Source organism: Melanaphis sacchari, unplaced genomic scaffold (genome assembly GCF_002803265.2).
Source record: "Melanaphis sacchari strain LSU unplaced genomic scaffold, SCAv2.0 Contig4_pilon_pilon, whole genome shotgun sequence".
NCBI lineage: Eukaryota > Metazoa > Arthropoda > Insecta > Hemiptera > Aphididae > Melanaphis > Melanaphis sacchari.
The window spans coordinates 7,469,318-7,490,956 of record NW_020271335.1 but is presented as its reverse complement, the minus strand read 5'-3'; the positions used below and the strand labels follow the sequence as shown (position 1 = coordinate 7,490,956).

At 30.5% G+C, this 21,639-nt stretch overlaps 1 protein-coding gene across 4 annotated transcripts in view; it reads left to right on the top strand.

Moving 5' to 3' along the window:
• LOC112598719 (protein TANC2) overlaps positions 1-21,639 on the top strand; it is a 189,061-nt gene that overhangs the window by 112,266 nt on the left and 55,156 nt on the right. Inside the window, exons 1-2 of one of the 4 annotated variants that reach the window (XM_025345288.1) lie at positions 15,564-15,940; positions 19,363-19,441. The exons of the other annotated variants lie outside the window; for them this stretch is intronic. Coding sequence (XP_025201073.1) covers positions 19,378-19,441 — 64 coding nt within the window. The 5' untranslated portion in view covers positions 15,564-15,940; positions 19,363-19,377. Of the gene's footprint in view, positions 1-15,563; positions 15,941-19,362; positions 19,442-21,639 lie in introns of those variants that run through there. 4 annotated transcript variants of the gene reach the window in all.

Here is a 21,639-nt window from a genome sequence, read left to right as displayed (position 1 = left end):
ATGTTTAACTTCCTATTAGATTCATTTCTACTTCTTGGATGCACCTGCATCAGTGCATGACACGATAACGATTTTATAACCCTCCACACGATCGCTCACTCGGAAATTCATTTGAAATGTATAACTGGAAATTATGCGATTTAAACCAAAAAAATTAATAGTCTTTAAGTAATATTATTTTCGTCAAGTGTTACATAATTATATAATATAGTCGGTCGAACACTCATCACGCGCAATTAAATACACATATCACTTACTACGTAGTATGTACAGAATGATTCATCAAGCATGTTTATTGTTTACTACCGTTGATCCCTTTAATAATTAATTTATTCAACTTTAAATTTTTAAATAAAATTAAAGAACACATTATCATACCCTTGAACAATTTAAGAAATGGCCGGTAGCGATACAAACTTCTAATTTTTAAATGAGAACCCTCATTTTTTACTTTGAATTATTTAATGGGTAATTTTTAAAATTTAAATGTTCTCAGTTCAACTTAAAATTTGGTAGTTTCTCAATCACCAAAATATTTATATTAAGAATAAAATCCTTAAATATGGTTTTACAATAAAGTATAAAATATATGTAACTATTGAATCTAATAAGTAATATTTATTATACGCTTGGACCATTTTATAAAAATTATAAGTATTAATAGATTGATATACATTTCAAATCCCCATAGCCCCCAATCTTTCAAACCTTTTATTGTCAAAGTTAAATAACTCAAACACTACTCATTTAAATTTCGACAATGTTTGCAAAATAAATATCCACCGAATAATTCACAGTAGAAAAGAACAGTTCTCATTTGTCTTGGAAAACAAAAGTTTGAATTTGCACAAGACACCGTTTAAATGGCACAAAAACCCTTAATAGGTAATTTGAAAAAAGTCGGAATAGCTGCATTATAATATAGAAGAAGAAAAAAGGGGTGAACGCTGTTAGTGAATCATCCTTGTCTACGTTATACAAGTTATAACTTATAACATACACGCGTAAAACGCACGCTCGCGTGAATTTATCGCATAATATAATAATATATAATTGTTATTATTCCGACATCGCGGGAGTAGGTATACTGAGACGCATAATACGCGCGTCACACACGACGACGGTATAAATTATATCCGGTTTTGCTGCAACTCGGCAAGTGTAATAATGCGTACAACCATTGCAGTGCGTGCACATGTCTGTGTATATTATTATGTGTGCTTTGCGTGTGTGTTGAAGTGCACGTTTTATTTATTTATTTTATTATTATTATTATTATTATTATCATCGTCGTCGCGTCGTTATTTTTCGCAGACTCGCTCTGCGGAACCGCAGCACAGTGCTACGATGCCACCGCCACTTGTACGGCGGCGCGACGGTCAGTTGGTGTGACGGGGCTAAATTGCTAAAAGAGAACTACAGCAATAAAACTGAAAAAGGCTAAAACTATAATATTAAAAATTTGCATTAGTGCCGTGCACCCGTACACAATAATATACGTAATACACATCGACAACCCGCGTGTGTAATATAATATTATAATGCGATTTGCGTTCATCCGCCTACGTACAATAAAATATACTATAATCGTATTTTTGTTTTCCGAACGATATTTTTCCACTGGTAATAATTTATAATTTCGTAATTACTCGAGTATATATTGCCGGTTTATCGGCTGTATAACATACGCTCGCGGTTTATTCCATCATTTCACAGTAAATTGAGTATAAAATGTATTGCGCGATTACCAATTATTATTTTAATAGGTATTATATAATATTTATAATAAGTAGTGTAGTAAGTATTAAATACGTCTTATAAAGTAGGTATATTATACTTTTACGCTGTAGCAGCACAAATGTGCTCGACATTCAAGTGAGGACCTCAACACAATCCTACGAAGAAATCGTCTCAACGGTATAATACCATAATAAACTAATAACCAACCTAATAAATTGATCGTTTAATACTTTGAAAACATTAAATACTTTTCAAGTTTAAATGAAAATTATTAAATGTTATAATTTTGATTAATTTCTTTTTTTTTCAATTCTTAAGTTTTAATTTATAGAAACGTCTATAATATTTTATTATACCTATAATCTCATGCAGATATAAAATTACAAAAATATGTTCAAAACAGTTTTGTCTGGACAGTAAAATTAGTGGTATTATTATGCATGTGATTTTAATCATATTACAAATCATTTTCGATCCAATCATTTGAATCTATAAAACATAGGTTTTATACCAACATGGTAAATATTAATATTAAATCAAAGCTTGCCAGTTCGAAAATTTGCATATCAATCACGCTGTAACAATTATGACATAACTCATCTTTAATGCTAGATTATATGGGAATATAAAGGGGAATATAAAGTATATAGGCACTTCAAAGCTTCAATTATCATATTCGATTTTGGTAGATACTTATAAATTATAGGTGGGTATGTTAGTGTAAATAATGGGAAAAATACAAATTCTGAAGTAGCGGCGGCGCATTAAAAAAAAAAAAAAAAAAAAAAACTTAATCACAATTACCGCTCCTTATTAGATTATCTGCAATTAGCGTCACGTCTATACAAAATACATAATATATTCATATAGATACGTTTTAAAGAGTACGAAGGCGCCCGTTGAATTACAATCGAGCGTATAAAAATGTATATAAATGCATTTTTTTCTTTATCTCGATGGACTTCCGGTCGTGTTCACGACTCGTTTATCCGGATGACTAAATAGATTTGTTCGATGTCTCGAGTGCTTCTTTTATTTCTCTTTTTTTTCATACTCTTCGATTTCGCTGTTTTTCTATCTCCGCTCACCATACAACGCGAGTCGACAGCAAAGCGATCTCGACCACCGCGAGACCATCGCGCTTCCATGCACTCGACCCCAATACCGCTTGTCCCGGTCGGTAAAAAAAGACGGACGTGAATTTTTTTCTACCGTATCTCTTACACATGCCAGAAACTTTCTAGCTACAAGTAAACGAATTATTATTAAAAACGTTTTTAATCTTTTTAATTTCCTCTCCATTCCGTTATAGATTTTTCTTATCATCGCGACGTCATTCAGTGTCTAACATTCGTGATATTAGGTTTAGGTAGATATATGTTATACATTGTACGTTTACATACATTATTATAAGAAGTATTACGACCGTCTACCACATACGAGTAAAGCTGCAGATATAACGTAATATTATAATGTCATATACCATAGACAGAGGTCAGAGCAAACAAAAACAGGTAGGTACTATTTAATAATAACTAACGACAACAATAAATATATTTATTTTACTTTAATCATAGTAATGGTTTTATAAAATAAAAATACCATCCTTTCTCGATTTCTAATTTCTGATAAACTTCTAATTTTTAACAAATTGTAAATTTTGTTCTGGAGCACTAAAGTATAGTCTAACATTTTTAAATTTTGTAAAATAGTATTGTTTTTTTTGCTATACTGTGGCACCCGAAGCTTTTTTCAATAAGGTTGGGCTTAGTGTACATAGCGACACGCAACATTACCGTCCGCCGATCAGTAGGTTAGTTATAATTAGTATTTAGTTCTATACCTATTTAATATTTTAGATTAATTAAGGTGTATAAATGTATAAATGTATATTTTGAACAAAATATATTGAAGTATCAATTGTTTCATCACTTTCATCTTAATAAAAAAAAAGGACTTGTGAAAAAATAATTGTGAACCGTTGAGAGTGGTTTTATAAATAGATATATTGTCTGGTTAGTTTAAAAGCTTGTAACCAACAATATAGTAACCTAACTGCTTCTTAAGTTTAATAAGATTACGCCTATGTCAGTGTCTATCTTAAAATACTATTTTATAGTAGCGATTAAGTGGATGTCAGTACACTATTAGTTTTCCTTCTCCCACGTGTAAAATAGCAAATTTGCATTCAGCAAAACCGATTTTATGTTGTTAGCTTTAATATTAGATTAAATTTACCTATTATTAAACTTAAAAAAAGTAAAAGTATTATTTAGGGCATCTCATAAGCTTTTATTGATACTTAAACTTTAAAGCAAATTGTGAGCATTTTAAAACTATACTATTTACTTAAAACTCGATGAAAATAAAAATATTAACAATAAAAACTTTTAAGCTCATAATATTATTTTATCTCTAATATATTTTTTATAATAATAAGTTCATTTTAATATTAAACTTGACTATACACAAAATTGGTTTTGTTAAACTTAAATTTGCCATGTTTTGTGCGTGAATTGGACTGTGAATAGGTAACCAACAAATGGTGTGCTGAAGCCTGATAAAAACGATCGATTATGTATATTTTATACAATGTAACTTTCACACTAAGTTGATAAAAAATATACATATATATGATTGTTAGTGAGTGTAACCACGAAATGAGTTTGTCGTTACTCATAAGTCAATGCGTCATACGTGCAGTGCAAGATTATTAATAAATAATATCTAATATCCATGTTCCACGGAAACTGGGTTAACCGGTAACGATATTAATCATGTATAAAAATGAAAATTTACGAACACGTGCTAAAAATATTTTACTTAATAGATATACCTATTTTTAGACACAAAAAACACGTAAAGTAAATACATTAATCATTAGGAAAATATTTACAACGAAATGTCTTAAAGTGAATGTTTTAATATCTATATCAATAATTTTCTGTTATCTCGGACCGCACTAAATTTCTCTGTGATCTCAAATGCTATTAAAATACTTTTAAAAAAAATAGCTTCTTCGTAATATGAATCAATAAATAATTATTGATATTCCGGAAAATAAAATAATAAAGTCTAGCTAGAATACTACGGAGATGATAGCTGCTCGTAAAATTACGAAAACCAATAAACTTTGATTTATTTTCGTTAAACCACCAACCAAACATGATATTAATTATTTTTTTATTGTTATAAATACTTAATTGTCCATTGAATATTGATAAACTGTTATGTTCATGTCATAAACTGTGATTACTCACTCGTATACACACTTCAAACGAAACGTCTTTCTAATCATACTATTTCGTTCGGATTTTTAAGACTCACAACAAACAAAGAATAAAACAGTTCAGTCTCAGATCTGAAATTATATTTAAGGCTGAATTTTATCCGACGTAATTCAGTCCGATTTTTAATAACAAATAACACTCTAACTTTGATTTATTGAAACATAGCGTACTAGAAGATGAAAATCTTAAGTCTGTAAAATAGAAAGAAAAATGTTTCATTTAAAAATTTTTTTTACTTAATTAGGTGAATTTTTAGAATTATTAAGGAGTAATTTGGTCAACAACTCACAGAAGCTAACTATAATACGTTCATAATATATAATATATTCACAGATTTAACGGTTAACGTACTTCGGGATCGGTCGTAAATAATATAGATTTGATAATATTTTAAACAATATTTTAATATTAATTTCATGAATGATACATTTATAATAATAATAATAATAATAATAATAACAATCGGTTATTTGATAACATATTATAATAGCGAAATAGTAAAAAGATCAACTTTTTAAGTTTGGAATATTGGTAATAAGGTAAAGTGATAACTGATGCTTTATACATGAGACTGTAGGAGTTTAAAACTTAGATAACATATTTCGACATATCGTCATAAATTAAAATATTATATCGACGTTTAACTATTCGTGGTAAACGTTTATAGAGGTTATCAAAAAGAAATGTGTTGTTTCATCATCATTATTAATACTACTATTAGGCATTTATTGTGTAATTTATTCGTATTATCTCTTAGCTTTATTAAAATGCTATAGTTGTCATTAAAAACAAATTAGAACAAATATTAAATAAAAACAAGACAGGTGATCGGTATTGAATGTTTTAGTTACACGCGACAAGATCTTTACTAAATTCTGTCGTTTGACTGACTTGAAAAGGTTTTTTTAAAAAAAAAAAAAAAAAATTATAATACTACATAACAACTAATAATAATATTGGTATACTGTTTTTGGAAGCTTCCTGAGAAACGTTTATATTTTTTTTATGAAATTCAATACAACAGTTGTGATTGCTGTTTGACGGCGATATTGCCTCTACAGTAAGTTCAATAATAATGATTGTTGTAAACGTTCGAGACATCGCGTCGTTCACCAGCGAATCAACAGAAAGAGAAACAGGATATCCGCCGTTGCCGTTACATTAATTATTACTAATTAGATGTATAAAATAATGTTGAATTTTAGTTGTAGTAGCACTACACATATTATATCCGATAGACGAGTGGAATTATTGTTATTATTGTTAATTAAAAATGTTTTATACGTTTTATTGTTTTAGACAGTCGAATGTGGCCTTCGAGCGGAACGATGCAATATATTATACCTATATAGTGTTGTATAACTGAAAAAAGTTTAAGATTATATAAAAATCACGATTTTTGAATTATTAAATGTTCCGAAAGCCTCTATTTTCAAATACTTTAAAAAAGTATGCTACATTTATTACAGCATTTAAACCATTTAAAGACATTTCTGCAGTATTTCCCAATCTGTGTGTTACGTTCCAAAATGTAGTGGCAAAATATTTTTGATAGGTCACTAAATAAAAACAATTAAAAACGGAATCAAAAAAGTAATTTAAATTTAAAAATAATTTTTTTCTCAGCATAATCAAGTATTTATTATTCAGTATAGCATTATATTAAAATTAATTAACAAAATTTCTTAGAATGAAAATGATAATTAAAATAACCATGCTATAGTATACGTCTTATCTTTACGATGCTATAATAAAAATAAAAACACTCCAAATTTCACTGAGAGATATTTTTTTTTTTTTTTTTGAAATATAGATGTATGACTTGAAATCCAAGTATTCAAACAAGTACATTTTGAGTTTTTAATGTTTCTAGGCACTACCTATAATCTATATCTATACTTGTATACACTTATACCATCGTATCGGTTTAAAAATGACAAAATATTAATAATTTTTAAAAATTGACTGAACAAAAAACTTGAATTTAAGATAAATCTGTTCAATTTTGTATATATAAGTACTAACATAGTTAGTTTGTTGTTACTTATTTATATATTATAAATATATGGTATATAACTATAGTCTATATTATTATATTATCCTTATACCACTAAAAGTTTAATACCTCAGAAACTAATACTTCAGATACTTTACTATAAAAGCAGTACGCCAGTACTAAATTAAATAGCATAAAAACTTAAAGAAAGTATTTGAAAATAATATGTTCTTTCAGTACCTATTTTATAGTTACATAAAAAATCAAAAAATTACAATTTGAAAATTGTGTATGAATGGAAATAATATTTAATCACAAAAATCACCTAGTAAAATATATTTTGACAGCCTCTATATTGCCAAGTATCGCACGGACCACTCCTTATTTAATATAACGACGCGCGACGATCCCTTAGGTATTCGAAATTCGAATGCGTGCCTGTTATATATTATTATTATTATTATTATTATTATTATTATGAACATTATTGCGCACTAGGAGAACTACTAACATCGTAATAAAATTTAACGAGATTTGCGCGATAGAAAATATACGAAACGATGATGTCCACTGTCGGTTCGTATCACAGACATTATAATATGTGGTACGCGTTCGAATTAAATAAACTAGCGGCACGCGTAGACGGTATATATATATATATCAATTTAATATAAAGTATAAAACGTTTGCGTTGGGATCTCGGTTTTGCTCGTAACACGTACATATAATATCACATTACTACCATATCGTTGACTGGCCAGTCGCCAGCAAAAAAATAAAGTTTTTGATTAAGATATTTCGACTATCTATCCCGTCGTTTGACTCACGGTTTACGTTTTCCTTTATTTATATAATAAAATATGCTTTTTTGATTGGTTATTAATTATTAATAAGATAATTCAATTTTGATTCGGATCTCGTTATGATTTTGCGTAATCATATTTTTATATCATTGAATTTTAGGCGTGCTAGGTATATTATACTTATTGGTTATTTTATTTACATATAAACACAGAAATGATAAAATTGTCTCGATTGAGTTTTCGTACTGATAACAAAATGAATAAAATAATAACGATATAACTTTGTTGTAACGTATTTTATATAATTATATGCTGTATATTTTAATTTTATTCTGTATCTCCGTACCTACATCAATTATAAGGTAAACAAATCAATATTTTTTTTCAAAAATGATTTAAGTCTAAATTTGATATAAAATATAGTAACTTTGAAACTATTTTAGAATATAGATATATATACGTAATAAGACTTAAAAAGGGGTTAGAATAACAATCTGATAAATTCAATTTTTGGAATTTTTAAAACTAACAAAAGTTGTTGTTTTTATAATAAATCAATTTTTTTAATTATTAAAATTTAAAATATGTCATTTTTCCAACTGTGAAGGTACTTAATGATAAATTATGAAGAACACTGTGGACTTAGAATTTAGTTAACTTTTTTTAATCTTTTAACAAAAAATACTTAAAGTTGTGGATTTAACTGACTGTTTCACCAACAATAAAAAAAAAAGAAGATAAATCTATTTCTGTAATAATTCAATAAATAATAATCGAATTTATATTTTGTATGCGTCAATAGGCAATAATTGATGCAGAATTTTTTCATAATAAGAATAAATTGAATTTATATAGTTGTTATTCCAAGTTCTTCAATTAATAAACTACACAAGAGGTTAGGGATATACATAATCACGTAGATAAAATGCCAGGGCCATATGTCCACATGTGGTAAATACTAAACAAAATCTCGACTTTCGGGACTATCTAAATTATTTTTAAAAACACTAACACTGTTTTTATTTTAATTTTGTTGTTTCTATGTAGAGTACCCGGCCTAATGAGTTCTTTGCCACTAATTTAATTACAAATAAATTATATATATTTGTAATATAAATTCAAAATAACACCTACTAGATGTTAAAATATGACGTGAGTTAGTAGCTAGTCAATTAACTAAATAAAATTCAAGTATTAAAAATTAAAATAATATTTTTCGTAATCATTACAAAGTCACTAATTATATTTCTTAAATACTTATGGTTTACCTATAAATAATATATAACAATTATAATGGTTGAAATATTAACATTAGAACGCAGTATGCATACACCAACGTATGAGCCTACATAAACATAATATTTTACTAGCAAAGAAAGTAGTCTTGATAATATTATGATTTATGAGTGATGTTTTGGTTTGAAACAGAAAAAGAAAAAACACATTTCATATTATTAAAAATTTTTTTTTTCAATTTTTTTATTTTTTTAACGATCCTATATATGATTAAAAATTTGAAACATACACAATATACATATATTATTAATTATATTCCATGTAGATCATTTTTGTTCTTGATCATATAGGGCGCAAATTTAATGATTCAACTGAAACAGCACTTTATAAAAAAACCTATCTATGTCTAAACCTTTATAAATATTGAATACCATTCTACTATCATATGTTATGCCCACAGTCTTAATAGTATCATTAGTATCTATGATTTAACCTTTATATATTGTACACATCTTTAAAAATCACCTGGTATTATACAGAATTCCTAGGCATTTTAGAAATAAACTATATTATACACATTGCCACTAACGTATAATATACAATTCTATGATTTAATCATTGATATAATATAAGTATTAAATTTGTCAGCCAGTAGATTTTGTATAATATACATTATAGTCGTAACGCGTGGTAGTTGATTATTATTAATTGATTTATTACCATCTATACTCGCTAAATACGAAAGGAAATTATCATAATGATATTAAACGGCTATGAGTGCTATGACATATAATTATATAAATACCGTCTGTCTACTTATATCTGTAAATCATGGTTTTTGCGTATATCCTTTTCTTCAACACCAAAAATGTATGTTTCGTCGTAACCTAATCGCATGTTCATGTCGAGGTAAATTAATGATTTCAAATATTACCTATACGTTTTTAAAATAATATTAATATATTACCCATGAACGTCGAATGACTTTTAAATGCTATTGTAAAAATAGGCGTAAACAATGCTTAATATAATAATAATACGAGATAAATCGTATGCAATAAGTATATCGTATTATTATTAGTTGAGTTTCAAACATTTCCGAATCATACCCGCCCAATAACATCCGGTCACTTGAGTTGCGTAGGTTAATATTTATAAATATTATAATATGTATAAACAGGACTATATTCCACATTTCCTACAAAACGACGCACGTAACAATATCGACAAGTTTTTGGAAATTAACTTACCGGTGAATGAAAACTATAATAATAATAATTTAAATAATATTGTGATATATTAAGCAATATTCATAATAATTTAGGCCCGTTTCGGCCACCTCAAAGTACAAAAATACAAAATAATAATAAACTAGTAGAATATACAGCGCGAGTATATTATAACCACTGTCCGCTATCTATTATAATATTATTATGATTACCGGTTTACCACGTTTGCATTTTAGTATGTATTTTATACTTTTATGACTGAACTACAGAAGTCGTGGGAAACTTAAGAAAAAATGTGGTAACAAAATTTATTATATTTTTATCATTTGAAATAAAACACTTATACGCCGAATGTTGATATGGTCGTATAAAATAAATCGTATATACGATCCCACCTAATCGCTTTTTCTGCGGTTTACAAAAAACTAATTTAATCTTACGTGGTCTTATTATTATATAATAAATATTTTATACAGATTTTTGGATGCATATGAACTATACTTTGATTTTTTAGTACTTGCTTGTGTGATCGCTGTAGAGTTACGAGTTACGAGAATCGTGGTAATCAACTCAGGTTAACCGATTAACGGCTTTTATAGATAACAAAAAAATGTCACCCATAACCTTTTTTAACTAAGTGTGAGCACAAACGCAAATTGTTACGATAATAACAAAATATGATGTTCATAATTTCGATTTTGTGTTGATAAAAGGGAGGTGTGCTGAAAATTTATTATTTGTATAAGCTTAAGCTATCTTAAACTATGATCTCTTATAAGTTTAGTATGCTGATGCCATGGGTATATAATATTTTAGATTATAAAAATAACCTTTAAACAAATTACAATTTTAATATAATATGGTTACGTCTTGCATATGTTTATTAAATATTGAAAAAATGTTTAATTTTTGCTTAATGCTTTCCTCTCAGATATCACACCATTGCTACGCCACCGGCATAGATAAACAATATATTGTAAACCTACTTGTATTTTCACAGAACGATAGTTGATTTTATTCTTGATTTTCGCAATCTGTAAGTGATCGCAATTAAGTAGTACATTAATACAATTATTAACGTGCTCATTTTCCGAGTATTTAATGCTTTTATAGAATAATCAAACGAAAACTACAAATACTATTATACCCAATTTATTTGACCGCGCCTGTGGATATAACACCATATAGCGTGTCGAATGTTGATATTACCTAGCGCTGGCTACAGACGCTACAGTTGACAAGCAATATTATTATATTAGGTATATATATTTTTTTTATCACTTATATGCTGATATATTATATTATCCGCCCACTAGTATCTACCTTAATTTAACTTTTTCATCTATGGCGTTTATCACATTTTCACGATTTTATTCTCGTTCACGATTTTTTTCTTTCTTTCCTTTTCAAGATTCATATCAGTTAATTTATTGCGATTCGTGGGTATCATTAACAAAATATAACTCGCGCAAGTCGGCCAATATTAATAATACAAAATATGTTTTTTTTATGAATATGGTAAACATGTAGTATGCTAATGTTACACATACAATGTTATTTATTTTTTTGTGGAATGGCAAGTTTAAAGTTCTTACACGAATACCTAGCCATCGAAGTTTCTATACGAATAAAAAAATATTAAAAATTAAGTTTATACAGGAATATAATGTAGATAAAATTGTATGAAGTGTATTTATATGATTTTCTATATTCCTCAAGTTAATTAATATCATAGGTTAAAAAACAAATTTTCTTCAAACTTATCCAGACTAATTAATAATAATAAAACTAGTGTATATCTAAACAGTTAAAATTTGTTTTATTTTATTGGATATTGAAATAAATTTGATAAATTCTAAGTTATTAATTAAATATAAGTTTATCCATTGCTGTTGATCGAAAAATCCATTGTCAATTTATTATTTTTTTCCAACTACTTAGAAAAATATTGTGTTTACAGTATTGTATAAAACTAAATGAAATATTTAACAAGGTATTGTAAAATATAGAATTTTTCTCTGACAATATATATTTAATAATAAATAAAAGTTTTAAATAACTTTGTCATAAAAATAACGTAAAATGTTACAATTACTAAATCTAAGAAGGCTTCAAATATTACTTATTAATTGTATTAAAAGTAAGAACTTAAAATTAATACGGTTTAGGCATTAGGATATCCTACTTTTATACTTATATAGCAAGATTCACTTATTTTTCTTACACCACCATTAAAATGATGAAAATATGATTGATTTATTAATCAATTTCCGTACGTAGGTACGAGATCATCTATTAAATTATATTTATAATTATTGCTGGTTTATAATGCTTCACTATATTTGTAAAATATGGTACTTTTTTAACATTCAAAGTTGTTTTATAAACATATAGGACCGGATGCCCGATTATATGTATATCGAATAGTGATCTCCATTGACAGTAGGTAGGTATATTATTGCGATTTGCGTTATTATTTGAATTTTCTAAAAATATGAAATTATGGGAGTAGTATATTATTTACAGTTGCCATAATGATTTAAGTATACAAATGTAATAAGACACTTGCAATACACAATACACAGAACTACGTTTTTCTCTTATATTTTAGCCATAAAAACTAAAAACCGCAGAATGTTACAAAATATTGAAAAATATTCTTACAAGTATATCATACGCAAATATACTTGATTATATTAAAATAACTGGTATAGAATAATGTAATAAATTATATTTTAACGTCTTTTAAAGAATAATAATAACTTCAACTTATTAATTTCCCTAACACTGAAAACACATATTAGGTAGGTGCTTTGGTGTTTTTATTTTACAAACTAAACTACCATTTGTATAACTTTGTTTGTTGATGGTGCAAGCCTATTATATTGTACTTAATAATTCTTATGATTGTAATAATTTTTAAATATTAAGTATAATGTTTTATCTAATAATAGTTTGAATAGTATATAAATTACCTCATTAAATGATAAACATTGTATGGTATATATATATTCACATGCTCGCATTTCATTATGATTTTGTTCAAGGTAATATACCGGAGTCCGGAAACAAAATAATTACCTGATAAATGATAAACAATGAATTTGTTAAAAATTATTAAAAAGATTGAGAAAAATATCGTAATATTATTCCAAGCGTTTTCGGGATATTATGTTACTACACAGTTATTTCTTATTAGTTATTATTAGTATTTGTGTGCCCGAACGATTAATCAACATGGAGATCACTGCACGTCCGCCATAATCAAATTAAATGTATTCGTGTCTTTCACGCGGATATATTTTTTCACGAGTGGATAATAATCATACGGCGTTGAATATAATAATAATAAAAGCGCATTTTGGACGACCGATCGAGTCGTCGACTGGTGCATATAATGAATGGTGGACCGGTATTGCAGGGGTCATAATGTGTAATTATAAAACGCACGTTTTAAGTGCAACCTTTCTGGAGTCTCGTTTTCGTCCTAATGTCTTTTTGGTACACGACAGAGGACGAGCGGGCAAAGTCCTCCGTGGAATGTGTAATAAGTAATAACAGACATCGTCGAAACACTAATAGATAAAATTAAATTTCATTTCACGAAAAACACGATTCACCGCTACAACTCCCCACATCGTTCAAACGGTCCCGAAATAAACGTCATAAATTTACGTTAAAATGTTATGAACGTCGGTTCAGTTCAGCATTTTCAGACACTCTGACAAGAAGCATGGTTAATACTTTAATTAACGCATTAATTACGGCGATTAAAAAACATGGATGTAGACTGTGTGGTCCGTTTCAATGATAGTGTACTCTTCTCGTCAACTTCTCAACAGTTGTGGGAAATTGGTTTCTCGAACAAATCGAACTTGGCCGAAGGCTTTTCACGAGAAAACAAATTACAGTCAAGAAGTATTAACACAAAATGAGTGTTTTTACTTTTTACATCTACAAAAGATGTTTTTAAATTAAAATATTATGAATAAAATCATATTTTGAACTCGATAGGTGTTTTACTACTGTTCTCTGTCGGACAGCAGTAGTGCATTTTAAGAGGACGCCAACCCGCAAGTGCTATCACCATTTTATAAACGTACAGCATGGTAAATTTAAATTTATAATAGTAAAACCAATTTTGTGTTGTAAGCATTAATATCAGAGTAAATTAACCAAAATATTTAATAAAAATGAAAATTCTCATAACTTGCTTGAAAATTAAAATAACGTAAATCATAAAACGCGTTTCTAGTTTTAAGTTTGATCATAAGTAAATTCACTCTAATCCTAATCTAATAACACAAAATTGATTTTATAGAACGCAAATTCGTTAATTTATTACGTTGTACGTTTATTAGTCGGATACAGTACAATACGGTGTGGTGTCCTTATTATAACGTTTTGTTCCCTACACGACATCGTTATCCACACTACTCTACCAATTACTTAATAGTTTCGTTGTAAAACTCACGTAGTCGCGTAGATTGTTCGAGACAATTATTAAACAAATCGATTACGACTTGTAGGTTCGAACCGAACAATATCATATGACTATAATGCGTAGAAGGTAAAAATTATGATGTGATATAATAAAAGGTATCCTGCCCACATTATTTTGTTGCCATCGTCACAATATTGATATCATTATTTTTTGTATATTTTTTTTGTTTTTATCAATTTATTATAAACGTAAATTATTCAAATGTCGTAATAAGTACAACAAACTATATACGATTCACACGCGATTCGTTTGGTATCTACGAATGAATGTACAACACTCAACAATAATAATAACATTATCGTTGCCGTGGTTTATTTTTAAAGCGAATTTTCCGAAACACGAACAATAATATAACGCGTCGACGATAAAATAATATCTGTAATAACAATGACCATTATTACAATATTATAATGGTAATTATCATCATTATCATTAATCGCGTAACGGACGGTTAACGTGCAGGTGCCACGTAAACTGCAGCAGGGCGCAGACGGGTAATGTGTTTACGTCGATACGGACCGTTCACGACGCGTTCATTACAATATTATTACCGTGTGTATTGGTCCACGAAACGTTCGTGTCGGAAAACGGCGAAAAAACCGAACCGAACGAGATAATAATAATATTATTATTGTTGTGTGTTGCGACTCGTCGTCGGCGCGGGGTCAACAGGTTGGGCCGTCGGAAGCGCTGTGGTAGTGTGCGTGCGGTGTGGTTGGGCGAGTGTGTGTGCGTGCGCGCGCATCAGTGTGCGTCGAGTGCGTGGCTGTTGCACAGCGACCGTTTCAGCGTCGTATCGTGTGCGCGTGCGTTCCGTCGTCTCGTCTTCGCGTTCGTTACACGTTTTTTTTTAAATTTTATTTTCAATTCAAATTTTCTTTTCAAAATCTCGTGCGCCCGCGACGGTCAGTGATTTACGAACGGTTTTTCTATTTTTTTTTTTTTACTTTTAAATATACAACTGAATTCGCCGTCTTAACGTCGTTCGGATTTTGGCGGTTAAACACGTGTGATCGACCGCAGTGCGAGTAGAAGTGCTTGTTTCTCGAGTTTTTCGAGATTTTAGTGTTCGGCGTAGCCTCGTAAAGTTCGTAATCGCGTATTCGAGTGTCACCGTCGTCGTTACCGCTGAACAAATTACGGTAGGTACCAACACAAGTTGTACTAACATTTTACAGTTTGCGACGAGCTGATAACGAGTGCCACGGAGTATCATTGTATCATCGCGCGCGACCGTGAAAAACATTATTCTACAATATCGTAGGGCAAGGTTACCGATTAATATTTTTGAGGACCGCTATTATAGGAGCGTAGGATATTTATGGGATTCGTAAAAAATTAAACCTACATGTTTATCCTATGAAAGTACGAGCTAAAATTATAATTGCGATCAATGAAAACCTCTTTTCTTTAATACACTGCCAGAAACATAATAAAATTAATTTCCCGTCTGCATGCTAAATAAAGTCCGTTAACGGGTTGCCTGTTGGTGACCCTTGTATAGGGTATGGGCGAAACTCCATAATTCTGATTATCCAGTTTGATTTTTAGTTAAGGTTTTTTTTGGAAGACTTATCCATTCTGTCTCATAGGTCCGTACGGTAGATGTCGGGTTTATGAGATACGTCATTTCTTATTTTGTCACTGGTGCATAGTGTGAGTGAGTCACGAACCGTTTAAGAGGTGTGGCGAGGACACACGCGCTCTGGACTTTCATTCGTTTACGACATAACGCGTATATTATTATTACTACATATTAAAATATTGTAATATTATAATATATTTAGTGTCGCCCACGGGTCTCAACCGGCCGTCCGTCAACTTTTAAACGACGGTAATGTTTTTACACCAATATAATATATTGTAAATAATATATTATGGAATATCACAGCGCTGACCCGATTTTACGCTTAGTATGTCTCAGACCGTAATGTCTCAGTGGTTTTAAAATTCTCGAGCGAATAACAGCGTTCGTTCATATCTCCAATTTACCCTCGAGTTAACCCTTCTACGTAGTGACGGAAATAATATGACGTGGCGCGTTCGACGTTCGTCAAAACCCGAAGAATAAAAGGCTTTCCCAGTGCATTGTATTGCTGCAAGTGCACCATAGTTGGATTATATTTTAAGGGATATTTTATTTTAAATAAAAAAGGAGGGACTGGATTTTTTTTTCCTGGATCGATATTGTAATGTATGGACTGTGAGGGCAGGGAGAAATCGCATTATATATTATGCAGTTGGAGGGTCGTAATAAATCACACACGGTCCAATAGGGTGGTTCCCAAAACCGGCTCCCAGTCCAGGGGTTCGTCGGGACCTGCTACAGTTAGTGATTTCGATGCGGTATGACGCACTCCGCTTGTGTTGCATACAGTTACATTTTTTACTCATTTCAATCCTACGACAGAAATTTCTAAATTGTCCTTTGTTACTAGTGTCAGAACCTGTGTTATCTAGTGAGGCCTCGACTAGGTTAACGCCGGGCGGAAAATGACCGCGTGTCGTGGTCGATTATTATGCAATATCATTATAATAGGTACTATTTATTATTATATAAGTCAATGCTAGTTATGGCAGATTGCCGAAAATGATTAGTCGTCCCGAAAAATATGTGAACTAATATTTATGGTCGTCTTTCCAAAGTGTTTGAAGTACACTTGATAACCGTTTATTGTAAGTGAAGAGGTCTTCATATAAACTTGTTATAAACTGCGAAAGTGCGGTATCTTTGGTCAAGCAAACTGCGATTTCCCGTAATTCTTGAGTGTCAAAAGTTTAAATAGGGTAAATCGATGTTTTTCGAGTGGCTTTCGAGTTGAAATTATGTTTCAAGTGTATACAATTGATTGTCGTATCAGTTTCCGGTCCGATTCCCCAATTGTCGAATACCGTAAATAAGTATCTACATAATTATCGGTTACACACTAGGTGCAAATTTCCGTCGATTTGATTTCGTCCTATGTATCTAATGATAATACGTTGTATGACATATTACGATGTTCGTACGTACTCACGAAGAACTGCTACCGTCTATATTTTAATATTATCAGTAATCACAATATAATATCATATTATATCGTTATTTCGGAGACTCGGAGTCGTCTAGTTTAAAATTGGCTGACGACGAAATTAAAACATCCTTTTACGATAATTTTGTTCTCGATATATTTTTAGCTGTTGACCGCAACTGAGTATCGTCTTTTGTTTTAACGACGACAACATAAGATAATACAAAAAAAAATTGCAATCTTCTTTAAAAATCGAAACGGATGGGCAAGCCCGAGGCTTTATTATAATAGTGTGTAGTTTATACTGTATGGTTCTTCGTACAGCCAGACAGGTAGTGACTTCTTGATTTGGTATGGTCGAATGGTGCAGCTGCTGCCGCAGTAATAATCTTTTTTTTTTACCTCTGTTTTTCTTCATTACCGTGGTAATCGTTGCGATTCGAAACGGTCTTCTATTAGGTACCTGTCTACCGTATAAATATTAAAACAAACGCCCATAAAAAGAAGAATGAATATAGTCGAGTAATTCCATCAGCGTGCTTTTGTTTTCACGAAATATACCATAATTATCCTCATCTCCTCTGTCATATGATTCCGAAATCTTTCATGTGATTTTACAGTTGCCTTACACTACATATATTTAGTTTCATTGATTCATTCAATCGAGTTTCAAAAATTCGTTTTTAGCATTTGCCCTTTGCAATTTGTACACCCTAACGATTCCCCATTTGCGGTTAAAAATAAAATAATTTAAATGGTAGGTACTTAAAGTACTTGTAGCTTTTTATTCTTATACTTAACCATTGTAAATAGATGGTAACTGGTGAAGTTAAAGATATCTGCAGGGTACATATTTTGAATTAGTAGCTGCTGGTCAGTATATCATCCAAACATGCAACCAGCGTCAACCGTCCCAAAATAACATTTTTGACCCAGTTTTTGGTAGACAATAGTACGAAAAACATCGAATTCGAAACCATTCCGCAATAATAATTGTCATTCAATGGTACATATGCAATACAATGTCATTGAGTAATTTAATAATTGTAGAATCGTAGTACGAGCGTCACTGTCATCCAAGTGGACATGTGTCTCGGCGTATGTGTGTGTGTGTGACGATCTCAGCGGTGGTGCAGTGTAGTAGCATGTGTCGAACACTAGGCGGAGAGAAACTCAATATGCACCTCCCGACCGGAAGACTGTATAACTGTCAAAACTTATCTCTAGCACTTGCTTTCCGCAATCCAATTTATCCGTGGCAGATACGTACATTATAGTAGCATTTGTATTATTGTGGCGCCGTTTCGAAACTATAAACTACCGCCCCTGCCGTTTTTCGCGTTAAAACGATACATATAACATAATATTGTATATTGTTATCACGAAATTTACGTCATGTTGTGTATACTTTAGAGACAATAACGGAGAAATACGGTAGTCTTCGTGTTGATATATCGTGTATAGGTGATCAATGATACTCGTCGTTGTCGTCGTTTATACATATGTATTGAATATCATTTTGTGATTTGCCATTACAATGATCACGTTTACAGGACATCGCCGGAGCCATGCCGGGACACGACCAGCAGGGCGACCGGGAAGATGACGACTTTTGGCCGAACATCTCATCAGGTACACACAGCATAAGTCATCCAATAATCAACACCAAATTATTAATGTTATAAATGCGTTTGAATAGACGCACGCGGGATAAATTAAATTGGATGGCGTTTAAAAGCGTTTGCACTATAGTATACATATCAGAAGTTTCACATCGTTCTTGTAATATTGTTTATTATTATTGTACACCTGCTCTGGGGGTGGTATGCGACCGGGAAAGATGTGAACGATGTTAATCACGATTATATAATAATAATACGTGTTCGCACACCCGTACCCGTGTACGAAATTATAATTATAAACAAAAATATTGCAAAACGTGTTATTATTATATAATAATATTATGTCGTGTTTAGATAAATATTTTAATGGTTTACGTTAATTTTTGCACAGCCGTCGTATTTGTTCGTCTTTTGTCGAGTGAGCAAATTTGGCGCGCGGAATAAAACTTGAGGCACGTTCGTCTGGGGCTTTCTGCTGTCGCGGTCCATTGGCGTTTGATGACCTGCGCACATTACGTGCCCGCACGTTATCGTTGTGTCGTGTATATGCATGGACTATGGTTCTATACTCAAAACGCGAGCTTTGGGTTTCCATGCAAAGCGTACAGTCTAGACTTTGAGAACGATAACATCTCGATTTCTCAAAACGTATTTATACAATTTTTAATACTATATTTTAATATTATGGTAAACGCGGTTATTGGCCGAAAGCGGTTGTAACGTTATCCCACTTATCGTAAATCATCAGAAAGTATAAACATATTATGAAGTACCTATGCTTAATTGATTACGATATAAGTGTTTATAATATTAATAATATATTCTGCACGTTTTGATGAAAGGTATAATGTAACTGTAATGTACTAATAAATAAAATATTTAATATCATGTACGACAAGCGCGATGCAACGGCGGAGTAGATTTTAATCGGATCCAAAGATCCTAGATTATAGTTAAATACATTGTACCTCTATTATATTATTATAATTTATAATACTTCCTCGGGTGATTGATTTAAATGAACCCCAACGGTTATTATATAGTTTTTCATCGTTTTACCCGTGCTTTTCGTAATATCCTGAGATAATCTTAGCGGCAATAATTTTAATAACAAATTGATTTTTTTTTGTGATTGAAACAAGCGTATAACAACGTTAATCGTATACCTAAGTATTATGATCGGTACTGTGAAGTACTGCATTTTTCGTCCAAACATCGATATATATCTAGGCCTATGTTATTATAACGTTACAATAATATCATGACATAAAGTTACACAAGATTCCGTTTCGTTCATTATAATAAATTTACATACGAATCGTAAAACGCCTGAAATATTGGTATTTGGTAACCTGTATCCGTCTATAAGAGTTGGAAATTACTTTGTTGTAATAAAAGACTGCGTCTTAGCTGACCCGAGGGAGGTGTACTGTGCAGTGCCTGTCGAAATTCAGTGCAGAATTTATAACGCGTGTTCTATGATCCATTATTTTATAGCATACTTTTGTTGAGGGCTATGAAACATTATTATATATGTTTAGTCACTCTATAGTCTAGGCTATAGATTAATTCTTGTTCTTCTGAACGATATCGAAATCATTGGTTTACTTGTTTACTTATAGTCTTCTTTAGAAGTTATATAAAAAATGTAATATTTATTTTTGTTTTGATTATAAATAACTTGTTAACGTATCCATATGTTTATCAGTAAAGCTGAAAAAATGGAGAACTTTGATTAGCTCAATTAAATTGGGTACTCCTCTGGTGATTGAGATGGGGTAGTTGATTAGCAGTTACAATTTAACAAATTTTATTAGCACGGGGAAAGTAGAGTCAAGTTCTGCTTATTTTATAAATTTATATTTGTTTACTTTCCTGTTTATACTCATGTTTATATTACAGATAATTACGACTACTTACAGTGTGCTAATGCACCATACGATTATCATTATGATCATTGTTAAATATTTTTTATTATCATGTAGTCATGTATCCCGTCATCCCGCTATCGTTTCGGTTCAATATATTGTATTAAAATCTAAGGCATTTGTATCATATTGTTATACCGCAGGTAGCCGCTAAATCTGTTTAACGTATGGCCTCAGGTAAAAACAAACTGAATAAGCTCCTTTGTCATAAATTAGTTCGTCGCTTTAAAATATAATACTTATGACGACATTATTATTACTATCAGGTCAAGCATATAAG